Source organism: Choloepus didactylus, chromosome 26, assembly GCF_015220235.1.
Source record: "Choloepus didactylus isolate mChoDid1 chromosome 26, mChoDid1.pri, whole genome shotgun sequence".
Taxonomy (NCBI): Eukaryota; Metazoa; Chordata; class Mammalia; order Pilosa; family Megalonychidae; genus Choloepus; species Choloepus didactylus.
Genome location: NC_051332.1, coordinates 9,078,717 through 9,098,229, shown reverse-complemented (window position 1 = coordinate 9,098,229; position 19,513 = coordinate 9,078,717). Strand labels below are relative to the sequence as shown.

Sequence of the window (19,513 nt, the reverse complement as noted above, 5' to 3'; positions counted from 1 at the left end):
TAATATGCTACAAAAATATAGATTTTGCATCTAATAAACATATCTTCCTTTGGTCTCACACAGAAATTGAGGTTTTAAAACACCATCAATATCATGCTTTTCCCTTCAGTCTGATTTACCTTAGTCCTAACCAAGTTCATTTCATTCATATCTCTAATTGATGTCCTTTTCAGACTCTTTAACATTTGCTGTATGGGGTAATGCTGACATTCATAGCTCCTGGACTCTGGTTCAGAGTCTCAGTTGTCACACAGATACCTAAAGTTCCAGGGACTGACCAGGTTATACACAAAGAGCTCAGCATCTCAGAATTTAGAAATAGCTGTTTACAGCTCAGGAGTAGATGAAACTGCTGTAAGCTGTGCAGATGTGACTATCCTAGGAGATTACAATTTAGGAATCTTTACAATAAGCCTTCCCCTGATAATCTATGCTCTCAAATTTAATTCCCAGTTTGTACATTATAGTTATTCCATATTAGTGTGGCATTATAATGTTTGTCTTTTCATTTCTGGCTTATTTCTCTCAACATGCTGCCCTCAATATCCATTCATCCAATTACAAGTCTCACAACTTCATTCCTTCTTGCAGCCAATCAGTATTTCATTGTGTTTATACACCATAGTTCACCCTTCAGTCAATGTACCATTAGACCACCTCCATCCATTGCAAGATTTGAATACTACTGCCATAAATACCAATGTGCAAATGTCCATTCTTGTCCGTTTTCCATTCTTCCAAATATATACCCAATAACAGAGTTGCAGGACACATGGCAGCCCTATACTTGACCTACTCTGGAAAACCACACTGCCCTCCAGATGGGCTTCCCCACCAAAAGTGAATAGGTACATCCCTCTTTCCACATTTTCTCCAGCACTTGTATCTTTCTGTTCGTTTTTTTAGTGTTTCATGGAGTAACAATTTATTTAAAGGAGTACATTAAGTATAGACAGAATTTATCATGTGATTTCTCTAGCTTGCTTATCACTTAGAAGGCTGATGATGACTTGAGTGGCAGATGAATATTCTCCACTTCCATCAGATTTGTGTTATGAGTTCTCTCCTATGATATATTATCAGATAACCTAGTAAGTACTTTGATACATAGGTGACATTCATAAAGATTCCCTCCTATATGACCTTAGACTAAGTGAAATACTACAGATGAATAAAAGTATTACCATATTGATTACATAGTGTTTCTTCAGCATGTGAGTTCTCTGATGTATCTAAAGGTTAAGCCTATGGCTGAAATCTTTTCCATATTCAAGGCATTTATACTGTGAGTTCTCTCATTCCATCTAAGGTGAGAATGTTGACTTAAAAATGCTTACCCACACTGATGACATTCATGACATTTTTCTCAAGTTTGAATAATTTCATGTTTAAGATTAGAAAAAGTAAGGTTTTCCAATATAGGCAGTATTCTCATGGCTTCTGTCCATTGTGTATTCTGTCATTTGTTAACCTGAGGTCATAACCATGAGTGAAAGTTTTCCCACATAGATGACATGTATATTTTTCTCCAATGTGAGTTCACTCATATTGTTTAAAGTAAGAACTATGGAAAGCTTTTCCACATAGTCTGCATTAATGGGGTTTCTCTCCATTTTGAGATCTCTTGTTTTAAGGGAACATGGATGGAAGGCTTTCCAACATGGATGGTGCTGATAAGTTTCTTTCAAGTGTGAGTTCTCGCATGTTGTTTAAGGGTAGAGCAGTGAATGTTTCCAGCATAAATGACATTCATGGGGTTTCTCTCCAGTTTGAGTTCCCATGCTGTCAAAGATCAGCAGATTGACAAAAGTCTTCCCACATAGTTGACATTCATGGGGTTTCTCTCCTAAGAATTCTCTCATGTTTTAGAAGATGAGAAGATTGAAGTCTTTCCCACATAGAATACATTCATGAGGCTTCTCTCCTGTGTGAGTTCTCCCATCTTTTGAAGATTAGAATATTGACTGAAGGCTTTCCCACATAGACAACGTTTATGGGGCTTCTCTCCCATGTGAATTCTCTTATGTTCTTTAAGGGAAGTGCAAGGACTAAAGGCTTTCCTACATAGCTGAAACTCATGGGGTTTGTGTCCAGTGTGAATTTTCTCATTTTTTTTAAGGTAGGAGCAATGACTGAAGGCTATCCCACATAGAAGGAACATATAGGGTTTCTCCCCAGTGTGAGTTTTCTCATGTTATCTAAAAGAAGAATATCAAGCTAATGCCTTCCCACATACATGACATTTATAGGGCTTCTTTTCAGTGTGAAATCTGTCATGTTCTTCAAGGGAAGAAAGATGATTTAAGGCTTTCCCACATGAATGCTATTTATAGGGTTTCTTTCCAGTATAAGTTCTCCCATATTTTTGAAGATGAGCAGATTGACTGAAGGCTTTCCCACATAGATGATATTCAGAGAGTTTCTCTCCAGTGTGAGCTCTCTCATGTACTTTTAGGGATAAACAATGACTGAAGGCTTTCCTACATGGATGGCATTCATAGGGTTCTCTACAGTGTGATTTCTCCCATGTTTTTGAAGATGAACAAATTGACTGAAGGCTTGCCCACGTAGATGACATTCACATGGTTTCTCTACTGTGTGAGTTCTCTCACATTGTCAAAGATGAGCAGATTGAATGAAGGCCTTCCCACATAGATGACATTCATGTGGCTTTTCTCCTCTGTGAGTTCTCTCATGTTTTGGAATTTTAGAAGACTGACTGGCAGCCTTCCCATATAGAAGACATTCATAAGATTTATCTCTAATGTGAGTTCTATTGTATTGTCTCTTTTCAGAGCACTTAATAAAGGTTCTAACACTTTGATAACATTCCTGTGATTTACTTCTCTTGTGCTGAAAAGATGACTGGTCACTGAGGACTTTCCCAGGTGGTTTACAGAAATATGGTTTCTTTCTCATTTGAATTTACACTTGACTCTCTGTAGATTTGTTTGTGGAATCTTCTTGCAAATAATTGCATTTAACAGAATTCTTTTGGGTGTGAGAGAGCTGATGTGAGGAGTTAGATAAGAGATGGTAAAAAATTTGTCCATATTCATTAATTTCTTCATTTCCCTACATGGTAGTTCCAGACTAATCCTTCAATGATAGTCTCCAATGAAAATCTCCCACATGTTTGTTTCATATACACATTATTCTCCTTCATGTATGGATAATTTCTCTATTATAACATCCAAGTTGCTGAGCTATCAGATCAATTTGGAACTTCATGATATTTCTAAGTTGATCTATGTGAATCATGTTTACATAATTGTCTTTTTATAAGAACTCAGGTTACAGTTTTGTGGTCAGTTTAATTTTTCCATAAATTCAAAGTATCACAGATCTTTGATGGATTATCATTTAATCTCAACATTAATTACAGGTAGGTGACAGTACCTAAATTCTTAATCTATTCCATCAGAAGGTATCTATCTGGAAAACTAATATTTGCGTCAGTGAAGCTTACCACTGACATGATGTTAGAAGCGACCTTCCTGCAGGTAGATTATATGCATATCATTTCTTCTTTTCTACAAGCACTTTTTCTGACTCAATTCTGGTTGAGGAGAAATCCTATTCCTTCTCTCCACACTTCCCTCTTTGTGTGACAACTGGAAAAGCACATCTGATTTGAAGACCTGGCATCCCACTGAGACCAGATGATTGATAGCCTCCAGTATCACTTCTCTGAGCATCTTTTTCTGGAATGAGTCTAACAGCACCCACTCTTCCTGGGTGAAATCTACATCTATGCATTTGAAGGTTATTAACTCCAGAGCTACATTTGCCATCTCCATCTTCCATCAGTCATGGATGCCTCACACCTCTGTTCATTTTTAAACAGCTTTATTTGCACACCATATAAACCATCCTAAGTAAACAATCAATGGTTCCTGTATAATCACATAGTTATGCATTCACTACTACTATCTATATGAGGACATTTCCATTTCTTCCACAAAGAAAGAGGAAGAGGCAAAAAAAAAATGAAAAATGAAAAATAGAAAAGGAAAGAGAAAAAGTGACTGATGTTTTTTTCTCTTTCTTCAATTCAGCATTTGCAGGGTCCTTCTCCAGTCTATATCCCCCTCCAGAGTTTCAAATAATTCAGAATTGCCCTTTTTTTCATTGAATCTCTGGAGAGGAATTTTAAGTAGCTGTTTATGTTGCCATGTTCTGTATAAAATTTAAGCATTAACTTAAATTCTGTACATTCTCCTGACCCCTGATACCCTGTATTCTAGGTTCTGTTTCTATGAGTTTTCTAATTATAATTATTTCATATCAGTGAGTACATATATTTGTCCTTTTATTTCCGGCTTATTTCATTCAACATGATGTTTTTAAACTTCATCAATATTGTTGTGTTTATCAAAACTTCATTCTTTTTATGGCCAAATAATATTCTATTGTATGTCTATACCACACTTTATTTATCTATTCAATGATTGATGGACACTTGAGTTGCTTCCATCTGTTGGAAACCATGAATAATACTTATGAACACTATGAACATCAGTGTGCAAATATATGTTCAATTTCCAGTTTTCAATTCTACTGGTTCATATGATAATTCTCTACTCAACTATCTGAGGAACTGCTAAACAGCCTTCCACAGCAGCTGCACCATCATACATTACCAGCAATAATGAATAAGTGTTTCTATTTCTCCACATCTTCTCCAATACATGCAGTTTTCTGTTTTTCTTTAAAAGTAGCCATTTTACTGGGTGTGGCATGTTATCTTGTGGTCTTGATTTGCATTTCCCTAATTGCTGGTGATCTTGATCATCTTTTCATGTGCCTTTTAGCCATTTGTGTATCCTTTTTTGAGAAATGTCTATCAAGTCTTTTACCCATTTTAAAATCTGGTTGTCTTGTTACTGTTGAGTTGTAGGATTCCTATATATATTCTGGATATCAAATGTTTATCATATATGGGCTTCTGAAATATTTTTCTACAATGAGCTGATTGTCTTTTTCTAAGGGACATTGCTGGGGCTTTCCCCAGTAGAAAGCAGAAAATGCACATTGGATTTTGAATATGGGCTGTAATTAGAGTGAGAGAAGTGAGATTTATTATATCTTAAATATGATTAAGCCTCATAGATGTGCTTATCATTGTCTGTTTGGCGCTTGTGTTTATTGTTGGGGGAAGTTGTTTCCACTTATTAGGCCACATGATGTCATTTTGATATCTCTTGTATTTTCTGGGGTGCTGTTGCCCAGCCTTGTTTCTGTAAATGATGTATGATTAAGAGTAGAGGAGCTATTAAGGAGGGTACTTCACCCAAGATGGAATAAGGTAGAGGAATATCCTCAGAGATGAGGCTCCTCCTGCTGATGTTGATGCTCATGTGGACCTGATATTTACTAATTCAGGCTGCACTCCATAGAGCAGAGCAAAGATCTATTGCTGGCTAAAAGATGATGTAATATTTGATGGAATGGGGCATTTCAGCTGGCTTTGCATGTGACTGGATTTTGAGTGTATACTGATAGCAGGGGGATCCTGGGCAGATAGACTACTGTGGACAAGTGCATGGGTGGGAGAATTGTATGAATTGGGCAGTGCATTGGTGGGGGCAATGAATGCTGCCAAGGAGGTCAGATACTAGTAAAGGTTGTCAACACTTTTATTTAGAGCTTAGGGTGTGAGGAAGGGGTAATGACATAAGAAAGACTGTATCAGGAAAGGTCTGGGGCAGTTTTAGATGTCAGGCTTCTCTGAGAGGCCACCCAGAGCTGGAAACATTGCCCAGGGTACAAAAAGAGTGTCTCTCAGGAACTAAGTTTGCTTCTGTAAAAACAACATTCATTATGTGCTCAATTCAAAATTTATCATTTTTGGGCCAGTGCACCACATCCATGTAGTTCCAAAAAACACTCCAATCCAGCAAAGCCTCAACACCATAGACAGCACCACAGTTGAAGATGATTTTGCAAAAACTGTGATAGCCAGATCTTAGTTCCATAAACATGGTTTTCAGAAAATGGGCAACAGGCAGCACAAGATAGAAGAATGGTTTTTAATGTCTACAAAATGTAAATAGTTTTCCTATGGCTGCCTTGAACTCCTTGTTCCTCAGTGTGTAGATGAGTGGGTTTAGGGTGGGACTTATGGTTGTTTACAGCACTGCAGCCAGTTTGCTTCTCTCAGGGCTGTAGTTGGAGGCTGAGCTTTTGTAGGCACAGAACACAGCTGAGTAGTAGACAGAGACCACAATAGGTGGGAGGAGCAGGTTGAGAAGGTCTTCTGCTTCCATTCAGGTGAGCAGATGCATAGGATGCTGGCAATGATGTAGCCATAGGACATGAGGATCAGAAGGAAGTTGACACATACATATAAGGAATTGGCCAAGATAGTCATAATGCTGGTCACATGGGTGGGGCTGCAGGAGAGCAGCAATACTGGGGCATCCTCACAGAAGAAGTGAGTGATGACATTAGGGCCAAAGAAGGACAGATGTGCCATCAGACCAGTGTGAACAGAGGGGTTCAGGGCACCAAGGGCCCAGACAGCCACAGCCAGAGCTGTGTAGAGCTGTAGACTCATTTGGGTCTTATAATGCAGTGGCCAGCATATGGCCACATAATGGTCATAGGCCATGACTGTGAGAAACAGCAGCTCAGAAAATAGAGACCAGACAAGGAAGAAGAGCTGAGTCATGCACCCCTGGAAGGAGATGGTGTCTCCCTCCCAGACCAGGCCTGCCAACACTTTGGGCAGCACAGATGAAGTGCAGATGATGTCCATGATGGCCAGGTTGAATAGGAAAAAGTACATGGGGCTGTGGAGGCCAGAGCTGCAGGTGATGATGGTGATGATCAGAGTGTTGCCCATGAAGGCCATGGTGTAGAGGAAGAAGAAGCAGCCAAGAAGGGGCAGCTGCAGTTCTTGGTGCTCTGAGAAACCCTGCAGAATGAAGTCTGTCACCAGCGTCTGGTTGGACTTCCCCACTTGGCCAGTCATGGCTCTCAGGCCCCAGTGCACTGGTTATCAGTGCTGGCCCTGCTCTTTGGAAACTCTGTAGATGTGACACAACACTTGCTTCAGGTTCATGTTTCCTTGTGTGACTATTTTAGAACACATCCTACTCTCAGAAAGGGAGGAGATCACAGGTTTAATTGATGAAGACCTATTTATTTGCTAAAATAAAACCCAGTGCAATACTTTTGTAAAAACCATGTATCCTTCATTGAATATGCATTCATTTTCCCCTTAACAACTTTGTCATTTAGACTTGTGTTCTGGGGTCTACCTGCCTTCCCCCTGACCTTCCTCTGCAATGAGGTCAAAGAGAACATCCCCTGGGAAGGGCTCTCAGTTCCTTCCCTCTTTCTGCCCCCCTCCCTCAAGCACTGCCATCTGCTGACATGCCCATGGAGACATCCACTTCCTGATGTCACAGTGAGAACTTCCTTCAATGGTTCATCTCTGAACCTCTATGCAGCACCTCACAAAACCCTTTTTCTCAGGTTCCTTCCTCAGTTTCTGCCCTCCTCTGATATTTTGGGGTGGAGGCTCCTCTTGCTTCCCTTTTCAAGTGTCAGATTCATCATGGCTTGTCTTTGTGATCTTTTCTAACAGTGTCTTCTCTTGGTCCAGGATCCCTCTCTGGTGGCTGATCTGCCCACACTCTGACACTTTGCAGGTCTATACCTCCAGATGATCGCCTCATGAGCTCCAGAGCTGTGAATCCCAAGCACTTCTGTGTCTTAACTGCCTTGATGAATTTCTGGCCCTTCAAACTCAAACTCACTGCCATTGACCCTGAGCATGTCCCTCTTGTGCCTTTTCCCTCAGTGCAGGTATCTCCCCACCTCCTCAGCCATCCAATCTCAGGTGCAGTCTCCTTGGGGGCAGTTCTCTGTCTCTGTGGCTCATTACTATATGTTTATCTCCTGGCCATAGCAGGCACTGAAGAAACATTTATTGAATTAGCAAATGATTGTGTTTTACATATTGCTCACTTCTCATTCAACAGGCTCCCAAGTCCTGTAGATAAAATTTTCTAATCATCTCTCACAAATGTTCCCATATCTCATTCTCAGCTGTTTACATTAGATGTTTTGGCATCTCCAGAATGTGCAATTCCTCACCTCTACAACCCATATATTCTCCACTGAAGCCAGGGTTACCATCGTATAAAGAATCCCCAATGCTGGTGTTACCCTTCTTGAAACTGACTAACATGACCTGGAGTCTTCAGCTAAGTTGAATCCTCCTGCTCAACATGGAAAGTCTTCCTGGGAGGGCCCCAGTTGCCTCTTGCAGGGTTTCCTGCTGAGGACATCTGTTCTCACACCTCAACTACTAATGATTATTGATAAATGCACAAATTAGGTCATCTCTACTCTTCAATTTAATCTCCAAAGTGAATAAACAGAGAAAAACTCAGCATTCTCCTTCCCCACTGTCTGTCACAGAAGCAGAAAAATTCATATTATGTACACATGGAAGTCTCTCAAATAGCACTCATAGGTGAATATGAAGTCACAGCAAGAACCCTAACCAAGGGGATACAGGATATGCAGTCATATAAAAGAGAGATAAGATTTCTGCTTTTCTAGAGCATGTGGAACATTAATGTTATTCCATAAAATGGGTTTCAGGATATTTTAAAATATTGAATTTTTTCTGAATGCTTGCTGAAAGCAATAAATTAGAAATCAATAGCAATATGATAATTGGAAAATCCCACTATATGGAAATTTAAGGAAAAATTTCTTAATAACACATAAAAAAGAAATACCAAGGGAAATTAGAAAATATTTTCAATTGAATCATTGAAAAATTACATTATAGCAAAATCTGTGGGAAGAAGACAAATAGTAATTGGTGAGAAATTTATAAATTTAAATTACAGTACAATTAAATATATATTAGAAGAGAAAGTGGAAAGTCTTAAAACTAGTAAATTGAATTTCTAATTTAAAAGCAACAACCCAAGCCAGTTAAACACAAAGTAAGTAAAAAGCAGTAAAAATAAAGGTAAGAGCAAAAATCAATGAAATAAAAATAAAAAGCAGAGCATATAAACAAATTTAAAAGATGTTAGTGATATGGGAAGATTGACAATTTGAAAACAGCATGATAGGACCAATTAAGAAAAGGAAGGAATTAAAACAGTAATTACTATTCACAAGAATGAAAGAGATTATAACTACAGATAATATATATCTTAATGTAATATTAAGGGAATATTATTATAATCTCTAAGCCAATAAATGTGACAACATGGATGAAATGCATAGATTTTTTGGAAAACAGAAATTACCAAAACCATCCAAAAGACAAAAATATCTATATCATATATAAGTATGTAAGAAACTGAATTGTTTTGTAAATATTATGTTCACTTAGAAGGTTACATGTGGAATTTTTAGCTAACATCTATTGAAGAAATAATCTTGATATTGCATGAACTCAGAAGACAATGGAAGAGAAATCTTTTCCAAATTGTTTTATGAGACCTGCACAAATAAGCAAAATTTGAAAAGATATGAAAAGAAAAAGAATTTAAACACGGACTTCTAACTAAAAATCTATGAGAAATTGTCAAGAGACATTAAATAATAGATACACTAGTCTCATGAATTGGAAGGTTGAATATCATCGTGATGCCAATAGTCTCTTAATTGATCTGTAGCTTTAACACAATCTCAATCATAATCCTAGCAGACATTTTTAAAATCAGAAATTGAAAAGGTGATTCTAAAATTGATATAGTAAAACAAGGGACCTATAGTAGACAAACAGTTTTGAAGAGAACAAGTTTGGAGGATTTACAGTACCTGTCCTCAGGAGTACAATGATCAAAGCTACAGTGATCACAATTTAATTTTTGCATAAGGATAGAAAAATAAATCAATGTAACAGGATGAATCAAACATAGTACCATACATCTATAGTCAGTGATTTCTGTGATGATGTGCTGAAAAATTAAATATAAAAAGGAAATTTTTTCAATAAATTATTTTGGGGAAATTGAATATGCATATGGAAAAAAATTGCTATCTCACATTTCATAAATATTGATAACTGTTTAGTCATAGCATGGTGACAAAATGTAAAAGTATGAAGATTCTAAAAACAAACATAGGATAGTATCTTTGTCATATGGTAGACCAAATTCCTTAGACAAAATGTTTTATATAGGGCACAAAAACATTAATAATACAGGATTCATTGATAAACCAGGCTGCAAAAATTCAAAACTTCTCTTCAAAAGACACTATTAAAAATGAGTAGGGTAGTCATGGGCTGGTTTGAATTAATCATAATACTTATAAGTGACAAAGAAATCAAATACAGACTATGTAAAATTCTTCTAAAACTGAAAACCATAAAGTCAAACTACTCAATACTAATAGATGAATGTCAGTGCATACCCCTCACAACCCATGATTGTGGATAACCAATAAGTGCATCAAAAGGTTCTCAACAACTTTAATTATCACAAAATTCAGAAAGAATGCCAAGCATGAATTCTGTATGTGGTAAAACTGTCTTTCAAAAATTTGGGAGGAATTAAAACATTCCCAGACCAAGAAAATTTGAGAGACTCGTCACCATTAGACTATAAGAAATGTAAAAGGAGTTTCTGCACCTTGAAAGCAAAGGATGATAGAAAATTAACTGAAGCCACATGAAGAAATAAAGAACTTGGTAGAGATAATGGCACAGAAAAATATAAATACCAGTATGCTTTTACATTGATTTGTAACTCCACATTTTATTTCCTATAGGATCTAAACAGCAAGTGCATAAAATTTAAGGATAAACCAATGACTTTAGACTCATAGTGTATAAACATTTAATTAAAACAAGAACTACACAAAGATGAGGGATAGAGTGATATAGAACACACTATTATGCTATTGAAATTGTTAATTTGGCCTGGAACCAAATGAGATTTATAGATTTAGAAGGTTAAATTTAAGCCCCATGATAACATTGAAGAAAGTGTCAATGAATATGAAACTCATAAAGAGGGAAAGTAGAGGGCAGGTTACCAGGGGTGGGAGGCAGTGGCAATAGGGAGATAATGCATAATGGGTGTAGGGTTTATGTTTAGGGTGAAGGGAAAGTTATAGTAAAGGATGGTGGTGAAAGTATCAGAATATCATGAATGTGATTAATCCCACTGCTTTGGAGGGTTTGTGATCTTAAGATTCATGTTGTACATGTGTCTGCAAATTTTTGAAAAGGAAAGAAAGGAAAACTAAAGAGACAATGAAAATTCAATGTGATACATGATACTGGAAGAGACTAAGAATGGAGGCAAAAAACCTCAAAAGGACATTAGTGGGTTATAAGAAAAATTAGAATATAGACTGCAAAGCTTTACATCAAATCAAATTTTCTGAACTTGATAACTGCACTTGAGATGATTGCACAAGTGTGTACAAGTGTTCATACAAAATGTACATCTATTCTAGGAGTATGATGTGTTCAACCTGCTCTTGAAAGTTCAGAAAATAGATAGATAAATGGATTGCTTAGCAAGAGTAACAATAAAAGTGGCAAAATGTTAAAATCAGTGGATCTGGGTGTCTGGAAGTTTTGGAGTATGTTGGAATTTTATGTTAGGGGTTTGTATTGTTTTTGTACTATGTTCTATAAGCTTGAAATTCTTTTAAAATAAAAAGTGAAAAAAAAAGGATAGAAATTTATAACACAAGGGGTGAACCCTAATGCAAACTATGGGTTTTAGTTAATAATAATATATCAACCTAGGACCAGGCAAAGCTGTGAAGCTCCTTCCATGCATTCAGGATGCTGCTGCACTCCTTATTCTATTTGGAAGAAAGTATGAGCTCTAAAATGTTCCTTTGGAGGACACAATAAATTGTCAAGGCTGCAGCTCCTGTGAGAGGCAATTGGCGAGTCTAGGAATTACACAGTCTTTTCATGACTGGCTGGAGCAGCCTCACAGCAACCCCACAAGGCAGTGAGGACAAGACCTCAGAAAGGCAACCCACACCTGTAAGAGCTGAGGATCTATCAGGAACGTCTGGACTTTGGGTCTACCATGGTGGTCACAGACCTTCCTGGGCCCCCAAACACTGTGAGTCCTGAGGTCTGCTGAGTATATTGCTGGAAGAATCACCCTGTCTGCATCCCTTTATCACATGTTTTTGCCCAACTTTATTCTCTCTCAATATTCTGAATTTTAAGGGTAATTGGTAACAATATTTACATGATCTTATCTAGCTGCTGAATCCACCATAGACACAGCACTGCCAGACCTAATAGGACTGGATTCGTATTTTCCTTTCATTAAAAGCTGAACACTTTTTCTACTATTCAATGTTGATCTGTTGACTTTGGGGTAAGGGGCTGGTGTCTGAAATAATTTCACAATGTTCCCTTTGGAGGCCACAGCTGAATGGGAAGAATCCTGAGTCATTTCTTCAAATTTGTGTTATCAGCAAAGCAGTTGAATGAGAAAACAAGTTATTGGACAAACAATAAAGATAGTATATACGAATAAACTGGGTGACCATGTAAAAAAGTTTGACATTATGCCTTTTGTATAGTAGAGCATGAAACCAAATATTTTCTATGATAATCTTGTCTCTGAACATTTGTTTTTTTAAATTCATCCAGAATATGTTGCCAGTACAAAATTTTGTAAACCTCCATATTGAGTCCCTAAAACTGTGAAAAATTCCATCCTGACTGTGAATTAAGTATTTTATAATCCCCATATTCAGCCTATGATCCAGAGCATGGGGTGACAGTGTTTCACTCACTGAACACTCCAGTGACCTCGCTGGGCATTCTGGAAAGTGCTCAGACCATGGCAGGAGCCACAGGAACCACTGACAGCTTTCCCTGTGAAGTGAGTCTCTAGCACACTCTTGACTGTGTCTCTGGGCTGGGATTTAACTGAACTTCAGGTAAACCTCTGTTTTTCCAAGATCATGGCAGGTGTTTGTCCTGGGGACCCTGGGGAGGCAGACTCTGAGAGAAACTCTCAGGGACAATTAAACATGGCTCTGTGGTTTGTGACCAATGCTTTTGATAATTCAGGTGCTAAGGATAGAATTGCTCAACTTGTAGCATCAAAAGCAGCTCAACACTGATGGCCAATCTCTCTACCACTACTTCCCTCAATATTTGCCTTCAAAGCATCATCATTTGATTTTCAGATATTCCAGTGCAGAAGAATTCAGTAACCTTTAAACTAATCCAGTTAAGGCTACTCTGTCTTAACTTTGTATTCTACTAATTATATACCTTATTAAACTTAACACACAGCAATGCAGGCATATCCCTAGTATATTTTTGCTTATTTTATGTATCATTAATTTTCAAACATTTAAGCAATAAAAGCAATTGCTTAAATATCCATTAACTGTTCTTTTAGCACTTCTATTTAATTTTTGAATTTTTAAATGCTACAGATGAAATTTACAGTGTTGTTCCTTGCCTGGATTTTCATTAAAATTGCATACCTATATGCAGAATACATATGTTTTGATCAGATGTGCTTTTATTCACCTTCTTTCCATTTTAATATGGACTCTGAGGCCAATTTTATGGAAGTGTATTCTGTATTATAATCTAGGATTATAATTGTGATTATTATTCATGCTCTTGTAACTACACCTCAATTAAGAGAGAGAACAGCTCTCTCAACCCTGAGCATTTTCTTGAAACCCTTTGTAGTCAATTTTGTGATGTCCTTTGCTCTCTGCCCCCAAATCAATGACTTATTTTTAAAACCTTATATTAGTTTTAACTTTATGAAACTATTAAATAGAGTCTGTATTTTTCTACATAATATGGGCAGAAAATAGTAATATGACCTTCCTGATCAACTTCCCAAGGCACTTTGGAGCTGATCTGTGTCCCCTTATGGGTCCCTGGCCATGTTACACCCGGGGAAAACTGACTTTGGAAATTATCTCCTGTGTGCTCTTCAACCCAGAATTTTCCCTGCAGCAGAAGCAGCTTGAGACAAATGAAAGGAGTGTAAGAAACTATAGTGGCAGAAAATCTGGGGCAAAGTTTGCTGGCCTCAAACAGCCAGGAGACAGAGGCCTGTCTCCTAGGAAGCAGAGAGGACAACCAAACTTCTGGACATAGGGGAACTCCAAACAATTAATAAGCAAAAGTAAAGAAAAGATACAGGCTCTGAAGGCAGGGAAAACCGTCTAACTGCATGTGCCTTGGGGAGACATTCTTGACAGAAGGGCTGAAGCACAAGAAAATCTGTGTCTTATCACCAGCTCATTAAAAAATCAAGAAACAGTCATTTCAGGGAATAATTCCCTGAGTTAACATTTTAAAATATTAAAAATATAGTGTGTGACAAAAAGTACAAAAAATAAACAGGAAAATGTTCCATGCACAGGAAGAGGATAAAAATCCAGAAATACCCAAAACAAAACCATACTGTGGACCTACCATAAAAGCTTCAAAAAATAATCTTAACAATTTTCATGGAGGAAAAGGACATTACAGACATACAAATAAAGGATATCAGGGAAGCAAAGAATGAACAATATCAGCACCTTACTGTTCTAGTTTGCTAATGCTGCTATAATGCAGAACACCAGAGATGGATTGGCTTTTATAAAAGGGGGTTTATTTGGTTACACAGTTACAGTCTTAAGGCCATAAAGTGTCCAAGGTAATACATCAGCAATCGGGTACCTTCACTGGAGGATGGCCAGTGGTGTTTGGAAAACCTCTTCTTAGGTGGAAGACATGTGGCTGGTATCTGCTCCAAAGTTCTGGTTTCAAATGGCTTTCTCCCAGGACATTCCTCTCTAGGCTGCAGTGTCCTCAAAATGTCACTCTTAGTTGCACTTGGGATATTTGTCCCCTCTCAGCTTCTCTGGAGCAAGAGTCTGCTTATTCAAACAGCCTCTTCAAACTGTCTCTCATCTGCAGCTCCTGTGCTTTCTTCAAAGTGTTCTTCTTGGCTGTAGCAGCTTGCTCCTTCTGTCTGATCTTATATAAGACTTCAGTAATTTAATTCAGACCTACCCTGAATGGGCAGGCCAACACCCTCCATGGAAATTGTCCAGAGTCATCACCTACAGTTGGGTGGGGCACATCTCCATGGAAACACTCAAAGAAATACATTGTAATTAACACTGATAGGTCGGCCCACACAAGATTACATCAAAGATAAAGGCATTTGGGGGATATAATACATTCAAACTGGCACATTTACTAAAGAGCTAGAAATTTTAAAATTGAACAAAAAGGCAAAAGAGGACTATTGGAGTTGAAGCCTACAATAGTTTGAAACAAAAAAAATCTCTGGAGGGTTTCAGAGCATATTGGAGCTGGTGGAAGAAAGAATCAATGAAATTGAAAACAAAACTCTTGAAATGAGTCAGCTTGAGGAGCAGAAAGAAAAGAATTATAAAATTGACAATAATGTAAGACACCCCTGGGACACCATCAAGCATACAATATACACATTATAGAAGTCCAAGAAGAAGAAGGAGAGAAATTGATAGACTTCTCAAAGTAATAATGACCAAGAACTTCTTAAACTTAACAAAAGACATTAATACACACATCTAAGAAGCCCAGAGAATATGAAAGGGATAAACATGTAGAACATTACATCTTGTCAAACAATGATCACACTATCAAATGCAAAGGACAAGAAGAGAGTTTTGTAAAGAGCAAGAGAAAGCAATGTGTTTGATACAAGGAAGTCACAAATAGAGGGAGTGCTGATTTCTCTTCAGAAAACATGGAGGCAAAAAGGCAGTGGGTAGAAATAAACTGCTGAGAGAAAACAACTGCCAACCAAGAATTTTATACCTGATGAAACTTTCTTTCAAAACTGAGGAAGAGATAAAGACATTCCCAGATAAAAGCTGAGGGAGTGCATCACCACTATACCTGCCTTACAAGCAATGCTAAAGAGAGCTCTCCAGACTGAAAGGAAAGGGACACAGACAGGGGTTCAAAGCAGCATAAAGAAATGATATCTGTGGAAAAAGTAACCATTTGGGAATTATAAATGCCAGTATTGTAGGGTAATGTTTGGTATGTAACTCCACTTCCTACTTCCAGATGCTAAAATGAAAATGCATAAAAAATAGTGATAAAAATATGGCTTTGGAAGTACAAAGGATGTATAAGTGGTATTGAGTCCAAAAAAAGTAGGACACAGTGAGATATAGGAAAATTGTACATGTATGCTATTGAAGTTAAGTTGGTATCAGAGCAAATATGATTGTTAAAATGGTAATTTTAATCCCATGTAACCTAAAGGAAAGATATGTGAAATAAATCTAGATAGGAGAAGACACTTAATATGGTACAAGACAAAAATATCAAATAAATGTAAATATAGATATTAATGGAAAAATTGAAGGACCAGAAAATATGACACACAAAGGATAAATAGCAAATGCCAGAAGAAAGTCCCCCATTTTCAATAATGACTATAAAATAAATGGATTAACTCTCCAGTCAAAAATGCAGTTTTGTAGAAATTATAATAAAATCTCATGACCACATTGTATGCTGACTATAAGAGACTCAGTTTAAATTAAAAAATATTAGTAGGTTGAAAGCGAAAGGATGGAAAATTACACCCTTCAAGTAGTAACCAAAATATGGCTTGGGTAGCTACACTAACATCAGATAAAATAGACTTTAAGTCAGAAACAGTAATGAACAAAAAAACAGCCATTATATATGGATAAAGGGAACAATTCAACAAGAAGGTGTAACAATTATAAATATACATGAACCTAATAACAAAGCCCCAAAGAGTATGAAGCAAATACTGATAGATTTGAAGGGAGAAACTGAAGGTTCTACATTAATGATATGAGACTTTACTACACCACTTTCAATAATTGTTAGAACTTCTAGTTAGAAGATCAGTAAGGAAATACAAAAGTTAAACTATATTGTAAACTAACAAACCCTAACAGATATATATAGAATATTTCACACAACAGAAACAGAATACATATTATTCTTGAGTGCAAATGGATCATTCTCCAAGAAAGAGCATAAGTTATGTCACAAAACAGTTCTCAATAAATTAAAAAATATTGATGGTATAAATTATATATTCTTTGACCATGATGGAACAAAGCTAGAAACCAATAACAGAGGAAGAATTGGAAAATTCACAAATATGTCGACGTTAAATAACATACTCTAAGTAAAAAAGATGCTAAAGAGGAAACCACAAAGGAAATTAGGAAATCTTTTGAGGGAAATGAAATTGAAAATACAACATACCAAAACCTGTGGGATGCAGCAAAGGAAGTGCTGAGGGGAAAATTTATCTCTAAAACTTTCATTAAAAAGAAGAAAGACCCCAAAACAGAGATCTGTCCTCAAAACTGGAAGAATTAGAGAAAGATGAGCAAACTAAACTCAAAATTGGCATAAGGAGGGAAATAATAAGGATTGCAGTGGAGATAAATGAAATATAAAACAAAACAAAACCAAATAAAACAATGGAGAGAATCAGCAAAACCAAAAGTTGATTGTTTAAAAAGATTCAGGAGATTGACAGATATTTATCTAGGCTGACAAAGAATTAAAAAAAGGATAAAAACAATGAAAATCAGAAATGAAAAACATTCATTATTACCAACACTGCTGAAATTAAAAGGACTATAAGAGGGTACTATGAAACACTGCATGCCAATAAATCAGATAGCCTAGAAGAAATGGAACAATTCTTAGAAACACACAAATTACCTACATTGACTCAAGAAGAAATAGAAGTTATCAACAAACCAGTTACTAGTAAAGAGATTGAATCAATAAACAAAATCCTCCCTTCAAATAAAATCCCAGGAGCAGATGGCCACACAGTGGATTTTACCATTCCATGAAGACTTGACTCCAATTCTGCCCAAACTTTTCCAAAAATTTAAGAGGAGGAAACACTCTCCAGTTCATTCTATGAGGCCAATATCACTCTCATACCAAACCCAGATAAAGACATCACAAGAAAAGAAAATTACATGCCAATACCTCTTATGAATACAGATGCAAATATCCTTAACAAAATACTAGCAAAAGGATCCATGATCATTTGGGATTTTACCCTGATACACAAGGTTGACTTAACATCAGAAAATCAATTAATGTAATACACCACATTAACAGAATGAGGGAAAAAGCACATTGTCATCTCAATTGATGCAGAAATGTCATTTGACAAAATATAGCATGGCTTCTATATAAAAGCCCTCATATCAACAGGAAGTGAAGGAAACTTCCTCAAAATATTTAAAGGCATATATGCAAAGCCCACGGCTAACACCCTAGTTACCAGTGAAAGACTGAAAGCTTCCTTCTAAGATCAGGAACAAGGGAAAGGATGCCATCTGTCACCAATGTTATACAACATAGTACTTTAAGTTCTTCCCAGAGAAATTAGGGTTCACTGTGTAGTGCAGTTCCATGGATTCACATCTTTTTATTCTGTTAGCATGTATACAATCCAAGAATTCCCCTTTTATCCACATTCAGTTATACATTTCAGTGCTGCTAATTATGTTCACTATGATTCTGGAACAGTGGGCATGAGAAAAGTTTTCTTGTTTAGTCTTAGAATTTTTTCCTTCTTTATTATAGAAATTGTGGGTTTGCAGAACAATCATGCATAAATAGATTCTCATAGCACATTATATAATTGTACTTTAATTAATGTCCATGGCTTAACTTAGGGTTCACTGTTTACGTTGTGTAATTCCATGGATTTTAAAAAAATTTTACTACCATATATACAATGTAACATTTGCCCTTGTAATCATATTCAGATACACATTTCAGTACCGTAAATTGCATTCACAGTTTTGTGCTACCATCACCACCATCCATTTCTAAAATATTGCCACCATTCCAAATGTGAACCCTGAACATTTTAGGCCTTAATTTCCCATTTCCTATCCACACACCATCTTCTGGTAGCTTATATTCTGGATTCTTGCTGTGTTTGCTAATTCTAATTACTTCATATCAGTGAGCTCATACATATTTGTCACTTTGTATCTGGCTTATTTCTCTTCAGCTTGATGTCACATGTATCAAGACTTCATTCCTTTTTATGGCTGAATAATCTTCCATTGTATGTATATGCTTCAATTTATCCATTTATTCATTGAAGGACACTTGGGTTGCTTCCATCTTTTGGCAATTGTGAACACTGCCACTATGAACATGAGTGTGAAAATACCTCTTTGAGTCCCTACTTTCAATTCCTTCTTGTTTCAGTCAACCTTCAACCATATAAATTAGCCCTGAGCTGTTGGCACTCTCGTGTCTGCATAGGATTTACTCTGCTGACTATGGGACAGGGACAGGGTCCCACAATGGGAGCACAGCCTGGCTCCACATTGTACAGGGGAAGGGGGGGGTCAAGGAGTTAGCAGGGGTAGCACAAGTTTGCCTATCTTTTCAGGTGTTTTTTTTTTCTTGATTTTGCACTTTCCTTGTTACTGCTAGTTTGCATCTGTTTCCCAGAGTGTTGAGGAATATGGCTATGGC

General features: G+C 36.9%; 1 protein-coding gene and 1 pseudogene across 1 annotated transcript in view; one reads left to right on the top strand and one right to left on the bottom strand.

The window, feature by feature from the left end:
- Nucleotides 1–6,032: 6,032 nt before the first annotated feature.
- LOC119520740 lies at nucleotides 6,033–6,976 on the bottom strand (annotated as a pseudogene).
- A 707-nt stretch (nucleotides 6,977–7,683) lies between these two features.
- LOC119520739 (olfactory receptor 13A1-like) overlaps nucleotides 7,684–19,513 on the top strand; it is a 14,870-nt gene continuing 3,040 nt past the window's right edge. Inside the window, 1 exon segment of the mRNA XM_037818696.1 lies at nucleotides 7,684–7,815. Coding sequence (XP_037674624.1) covers nucleotides 7,684–7,815 — 132 coding nt within the window.